We start from the raw sequence: 7,960 nt of genomic DNA, 5'->3' as shown, positions 1-7,960 counted from the left end.
AATTATTAGAGCAACATTCATTAAGCACATATTACTAGAAACCTAGGTGAATTAAGAAATGTTCAAAAAGTAGGGTGAGCTTTAAGAAATAAAAGGAAAAGTCACTAAGAACCGAGATTTAAAAACTTTATTTTTGAACGATGGAAGATTTTCCAAACTTAAGCAGCACTGGATTCTCAACTGATCTTCAATTCAACTGCCTCATCGTCTTTAGAGACTCGCAGAGCAGCAATCTATGGTGACAACCTGTGGGTTCCCCCACATCCAGTATCATCAATCAATCTTTCCCCTACTGGTTTCTTTATGTTGATTTATGATTCTATAAACATGATTAGTTTTATCTTTGAATGAATAACATGATTCACATTATTAGATTAAGGTTTTTCTTGATTTAACATGTTGATTTTATTAGAACTTGAATCTCATAGTATGATATGTCCTGGGTTTTAAATCTAATTGTGATAGTATGGCTTAGAGAAATGGTCTGATGAGGGCAGAAAGTGGGGGCAAGGATAAGATGCTTGGACAAGGAGCGGCTTCAGGTAGGCTTTCAGGATGGCAGCACTCTAAGATACGAAGCTACATTAATGAATCGAATTGCACATCAAAACGGGGTAGGAAATGGTTGATAGCATATATGTAAAGAGTTAGAACTAATCACATAAGGCACTTTTTGGTTGTTTTGCTGTTGAGTTGTAGGAACTCCAAAGTTAAACGTGCTTGGTTCAGGGAAATTTTAGAATGCATGACCTCTTGGGAAGTTCTCGAATCTGCCAAGGGGATAAAACTGTGAGTCTAGTGGGGGCCAAAGTGGACAATATCTCATGTGATTTGGTTTCCAATCATTACAAATAGTATGAGAGCAGGATTCCTTTAATAGATGTGTGGTTTGAGGATAAACCAGGCGGAAGCGGGTGGGCATGTGACAACTTGGCCTAGAGAAACGGTCCGATAAGGGCGGTTGGTAGACGTCGGGGTAAGGATAGGATACCTGGACAAGGAGCGGCTTTTGGAAGGCTTCGAAGATGTCAGCATTCTAAGGTATGAGGGTACATGAATGAATCGAATTGCATATCAAAACGGGACATGAAATGGTTGATAGCATATATGTTAAAAGTTGAAATTAATCACATAAGGCACCTTTTGGTTGTTTGGCTGTGGAGGTGTAGGAACTCCAAAGTTAAAGATGCTTGGTTCTGGGAAATTTCAGGATGCGTGACCTCTTAGGGAGTTCTCAAATCCACTAAGGGGACAAAACCATGAGGCTACTGGAGACCAAAACGGATAATATCTCATGTGATCTGGTTCTGGATCATTACACTAATAATATGAGAATGCTATTTTGAATTTAGTGATTAGAAGGATTAGGGTTGTATGATTTATATGTTTTTTGATGAATCATTATATGATTATATGAAGGCTCTAGGGCTGTTTGTTCAAATCTAGAATCCGCCATGCAATGTGTTTTAACCTTTTACCAGTTTCCTTTTTTATGTTTATATTATTTTCTATGTGTTTTAGTCCATTTAATTTTTTTTCCATGCTTTTATTTCGTTATGTTTTATTTTTAATCAATTGCTGACCTTTTATGCAGGTAAAATCGGCTCTAGGGCATGAGAATTTCAAGAAAATCAAAGAATCAACCAAGAAAAACCCTTAAAGCCGATTCGGCTCTGCATTGAGCCGATCGGTTTTGTGACCTCAATTAATCGGTTCTTCAGCCTTTTATGCCCTAATTCGAGTTTCTGTGTATTTTGACCTATTTTTTACACTCTAACTTAGTTTTAGATATTTTTCTTTTAACTTTTAGTTATAGGAGGGTTGTAATATTTATATTTACTTTCCTGCACTTTATTTTTGTTCTTTGTTTGATGGATCCCCAATATTTGCAATGTATTGCTTAAATAAAACTAGACATATAGACTTTAGGTTAAAATTGGACCTTAACATGAGAAAGTAGTTCATTAGGTTAAAGGATGGTGAATAGGCTTAAATTTAAAATCCATATATACTTAGTGGGTTTTGTCATGCTTTAATTAAATTAATTGAGTCATATTAGATTTAAGATCACCCAACTCAGCCTCAGCATAAAAGGTAGTCCATTTAGGCCTAAAGGCTGGAATTAAATGCATTATTTGTTATTGGGCTAGACTAAGTAAGCATTGTGCATAATTAATTAATTAATTAGGCTAATAAATCAAATATGGGCTGGGCTTAATAAAAATGAGCTAGACTTAAGAGGACCTCACATGCTGTAATGGATGCTTGTAAAATATAAAACTATCACATTTATTGGGAATATCCCATCAAATAATAAAATTAAAGATTGAGATACATAAATAAGGAAGTTGGCTTCTAGATCCATTCTTGTATGTGGCGAAGCTTCCTTATGGAATCTAGTACGCAACTCAATTAGTAAAAGTATCCTAGAGAATTACCCGAGTCGGACTCTACCTCTACACTAGTCTCTATGATTAGTTAGCATGTTTCTATTAGGCTGAAAGCCTTATAATGCCATAGTCACTAAAGACACTTGGGTGAACGCCCGAAATCCCCTCCCATAGTGGTGACTCCACTGGGGATAAGAGAAGTTGATTCCGTTGTATCTTTGTCTTTAGTTTTATTATTTAACAAGTGATTCTTGCATCATTTGCATGGTCACTTCTTGGTCCCAATAGCCTGCTGGCATCGGTTAGTGGTTCTCTAGTTTCACTCGAACCTTGGAATTACAACACTGACTGACCATCACTCATAAGTAATGAGTGAATTTCCTTCGTCGCATGGACCCTTGAGTGAGGAGATGAGCAAAGGAAGAACACTTTTTACTTGTGGGAGCCTTTATCCTTACCCAAGACTCAGTTCATAGTAATGACAATAGCAATCTCCCATAGGAACCCTACTACTTGCTATATGAGATATTTTCCTATATAAGTGTTTTAAGCCCATATATCGAAAGGTCCTAGACCAAAGATATGGAGGCTTTACTCTTATATTGGAGAATACCAATCTTAATACTTTGAGAACTTATGGCATTGCACATCGGGCCCACTATCCCCTGTTGATCCTAAAAATCCTAAGGAAAAAAGACTCACCATGAACCGTGTGTGGAAAAAACAAGGTTGGAAGGATGCTTTATATAGGAATGTGTATAATATTTGTGTTTGCTAACCTTCTTCCTTTTGTTTTCTTTGTGCATATCACGAACATCATGCATCGTATGCATCATACTAACGTCTTGTTTTTTAGCCATATAAACTCTCCTTTGGATTGGGAGAGACAAGACGGTGAAGGCTGGAGAGAGTATCCATCTCACCAAAAATCCGAACTGTGCTAGAACTTCTTGAGAGACCAAAACATCAAGCTTCTACGACCGAGACTGAAGCAACATCTAAAATGGCCAATGAAATAGCTAACGAGCAGGATATTGAGATCCTCAAGAATGTTGTCATAGATGATATGAGGGGTGTGATTCGGAGGAGCTCCAACAACTTTTAGCTAGGATGGCTGCAAATCAAGCCTTGCCTGTCGCCCCAATTACCATAGTAGCTCCTGCAGTAGCTAATCCTCCTGTTGTTGTTGACCCGGTTGTAATCGTCATTGAAACTACTACCGGTACCATAACCATTACAGAAGACCCTACTAGAAGAGGAGTTCCCCATAATCTTTAGGACTTTGATGAGTTTGTATTGGACCAACCTAAAAGAGAGACCACCCTTGCCACTAATGAAGCTATGAGTGGCTTGAGCGCTAAACTTGATAAGATGCAAGGCATGCTGGAATTCAAAAGGTTGGACCCGACCTATGATTTCGAAGAGATGGTTTGACAAGTGAAGACTAGCTGCATATAAAGTTCAAGATGCCCGAGATGAAAAAGTTTAATGGGACTGGTAATCTGAAAGTTCACCCGAAGCAGTATGTCACCATCGTGGAAGCTACTTAGCTAAGCAGGACTTAAATTGTTAAGCTATTTGTATTGTCCCTAGAAGGACCTGTTGTAAACTGGTATCATGGACTAGAAAAATCTGCCAAAGCTAAATGACATGATTTATATAACTCCTTTGTTAAGCAATACGACTACAACACTCATTTGGAAGTGTCAATCAGGGACCTCGAGTCCAACAAGCGAAAGCCAAATGAGTCCTTCTCTGATTTCTTGACCAAGTGGAGAAATAAGGTTGGGTTGATGAAGAATAAGCCCTCAGAAAAGGACCATGTTCATATGGTGGTATGAAATGTTCTTCTAAGATGGATCGAAAGGCTTCAGATGATGAACTTAAAGACTTTCATGGTCCTATATGATGACGGGCTTCAGGTCGAAGAAATAGAGAATGACAAGAGAAAGACTGTGCAAACCGGCAAAAGGCCGAATTACCAGGTTGGAGGGAGCATGACCCTAGATGTGAAAGATGTCCAACAATCGAGGAAGTTCTCCAACTTCAAACAACCTCTCTCGAAGATCTTTGAGAGGTTAGTACAAAATAGCTTGCTCCAACCAACCACCTTTAAAAACCCACCTAACCCCAACTAACCCCAACGCACCCGGCTACAAACCCAATACCTACTATAAATTCCACCAAGCACCCGGCCATCATGCATACAACTGCATGTGGTTTAAGCATGAAATTCAAGACTTAATTGATGCAGGAAAACTAACCAACCCAGACTAGCCCAGCACTAGAAGAAACCCCCTACCAAATTATAAAAATACACCACCCTGAAACCAAATGTCCATGATCACCCCTGACCTTAACAAAAGGGAGGTCATGAACTCTTTTCAAGACATATCTCAACCTAAGCTAGAAACAAAGCTAAAAAGCTCACAAAGAACCTTCACCGAGCTGGAGCACCATTATTCGTGGTGTTCTAATATCTAAAAAGGAGTGGAAAACTCAAGCCCTAGTCACTAAGAAATGGTCCTAGCCCTTACAATGGCCAATATTGTGAGTATTAACGGGTTTTCAAGCATGTTTTGGATCAATGTAACTGGCTCAAGCATGAATTTTAGTACTTATTATACTGTAGGGAATGGCAAGTTGAACAACTTCCTCAGAATAAATATGAAGACTCGCACGGGCAACCCTTAAGTAAATTTCAAAGTCTGTTATTCGAGGCCTCCTTTGGTTAACATTTAGATTGAGGATATTATGCCGAGTGGTTGGGGATTAGACAATGATGGTCAAATGACTAGTGAATCATTCCTTCTACAAGTATGGAAAGAGGGTGAGAAGAAGTCAGTTATGGCCATTGACATCTGATATAGCTCCGGGAATGAGTGTGAAGTCCAAGATAACGGGCTAAAGATATCTAGGTGGAAAACAACTTTGACAAAGAAGCCGAGCCAGTAGGTAAGGGTGAAGACATAGGTGTACAAGAGTTAAAGCAAGTCGAGAAAGCGCCCAAGAAGGGGATACAAAATTATTAGAGTAGCTGAAGTAGGATAAGAAGACGACCAACATCTAGGAGCTGCTAATGCACTCATTGGATCACAAAAGGCTCTAATCTAGTTGTTGTCTAGTATAACTATTAGCATAATAGCCACCCCGAGAAAACAATCAAACCGGTAACTGACAAAACTATCAGGATGATCACTTGCTTGGATGAGGACCTACCATTAGAGGGAAGAGACCACAATAAGGCTCTCTACATTGCAGTAAAGATGAAAGGGAAGAGGACCCCATGTGTGATAGTGGATGGTGGTTCAGCCATCAACATGTCCTTCTCACATACTCCCTAAGCTGGGAATGACTGCGAAAGACCTGAAACCATCGGAAATGGTTATAAGAGCCTACAACTAGAAAAAGAGAGACGTGGAAGGGACATTTTTAGCACTGGTAAAAATGGGTCCCATCGAATCTTGGGTGGAATTCACTGTATTGGACATCCCAGTAACCTTTGCTTTATTATTAGGTAGGCTATGGTTTCATGCCTTAGGAGGAGTCCCTTCCATTATGTACCAGAAGGTCAAGTTCCCACGAAGGTAAGATAATGACCATTAATGCTAAAGATGGTAAGGTTGTCTCGGCCATTCAAGAAGCTGTCAAAGAGCTGGAGGCCCCTACTAGATTCCAAGTTGTTGTTCTCTACTATGACTACATGGATCATAAAGTAGCTAGCATGTTCAAGAAAATAGACTTCATGCCTCGAACGGGGTTGGGAAAGAATCAGCCAGGTATCACACAGTTGCTGGACTCAAGGGATAGAAAACTTAACAAGGGCTGGGGTACCGCAAAGATGAAGACAAGAGAAAACTAAGGGTACGACTCTAAAAGGCGTTCTTATCCAGGAGTACAAGCACTACTCTAAGGAGCCCGAACTTATTATAGTAGCAAGGACTGAGATATTCAAGAATCTGATCATTGACAAAAATAAAACAATAACCCAACCAAAGAAATAAATATTGACAAATACTAGAGTATATCAAAATGTCCTAAAAAATTACATAAAGAAATCAAATTAAACCAAATAAAAGCAAAAGGCGAAGAAACTTACTTGAAATTGCCGTTACCGGTAAGGACTCAGCCTGTTCTGAATCTTGAATCTTCATCCACGTGTCAATTCACCACGGGCGAGGGCATGGCCGTGTTGGTCAGCACGGCCTGATGTTGCTGCCCATGGTGCCTTCGAAAGTAGTGGTGGACGACTGATTTTTTTTTGTGCTTTACGTACATGTCCATCACGGGCGGGGGCACAGGCGCGGTGACCGGCACGACTTGGTGTTGCAGCCTGTGGTGGCCTTGGAAACCGTGGTGGACGGCTAATTTCCCAATCTCTTCATGTGCATATTCATCACAGGTATGACTCCAGCCGTGCTGATCAGCACGGCCTGGGGATCCAACCCGTGATGCCCATAGAAACCGTGGTGGATAGGTGAAGTCCAAGCTTTTCTTCGCCATCTCGAGTCGCCAAACTCCCTACATATAGGCACACATTTAGGCTATAATTCAAGTAAAAATGTATCAAACACGGAAGTTCATCTTCACCAATTACCAAAAATCCGACTTAATTTACTCACCCTATATTCATACAACTACGTTTATTTACTAAGTAAGTGTTCTAAATACCATCAAGCATGCAAACGATTGATAATATAAAAATAAACTGAAAAATATAAAGCTAAAATTGGAATGCCTCCCAAGGGCGCTTCTTTTTTGTTCTTGAGTCATTTAGCTGAACTCGATATGGATCATCCTTGCAGATACAGATCATGTTAACCTGCTGCTCAATCTCCAACGAGTTTCCGTGATACACTTTGAGCCTATGTCCATTGACCTTAAAATCACCCTTCTCAGGATGATGAAGCTCGACTGTGCCATATAGGAAACTTGCTTAACCACGAATGGCCCCGACCATCTACTCCTGAGCTTCCCTGGAAACAAACGAAGACGTGAATTATATAGCAATACTCTATCTCCAATCTGAAACTCCTTGGAACCTTTGAGCCTTTGATCATGCCATTTCTTTGTCTTGGCCTTGTAAATTGAAGAGTTTTCATCGCTGTTGGCCTTACTCCTCAATTCCATCGGCATGTCTCTCGCCTCTTGAGAATCAACATCGAAATTGCAAGTTTTAAGGGCCCAAAGAGCCCTATATTCTAATTCAACAGGTAAATGACAAGACTTCGCATACACAAGCCTATAGGGCGTAAAACTTATGGAAGTCCTATATGCAGTCCTAAATGCCCATAATGCATCATCTAGTTTGAAATGATCCTTCATACTTACGGTTCTACAAATGCATTTTAAACCCCTATTAATGACCTCAACTTGCTCACTGGTTTGTGAGTGATAGGGAGTAGAAAACCAATGCGTTACACCATAACGTCTGAGTGCCTTCTCCAATTGAGCGTTGCAGAAATGTGTTCCCACATCCTTCAGTGGCAACTCTGGGTGCCAAACCTAGCAACCTTTTAAGGAACTGCGAACAACTCTGGCATCATCGGTGGAATCGGAACTGTACCTCG

General features: G+C 40.1%; 1 protein-coding gene across 1 annotated transcript; it reads right to left on the bottom strand.

The window, feature by feature from the left end:
- Positions 1-7,202: 7,202 nt before the first annotated feature.
- On the bottom strand, positions 7,203-7,715 carry LOC125369264. Its single transcript, XM_048371274.1, has one exon. It carries the CDS (start codon positions 7,713-7,715, stop codon positions 7,203-7,205), a length of 513 nt encoding a protein of 170 aa, XP_048227231.1.
- Positions 7,716-7,960: the final 245 nt, after the last annotated feature.

The sequence above is a fragment of the Ricinus communis genome, chromosome 2 (genome assembly GCF_019578655.1).
Source record: "Ricinus communis isolate WT05 ecotype wild-type chromosome 2, ASM1957865v1, whole genome shotgun sequence".
Taxonomy (NCBI): Eukaryota; Viridiplantae; Streptophyta; class Magnoliopsida; order Malpighiales; family Euphorbiaceae; genus Ricinus; species Ricinus communis.
Note: the sequence above shows the minus strand (reverse complement) of the source record. Positions and strands in the feature narration are given on the sequence as shown.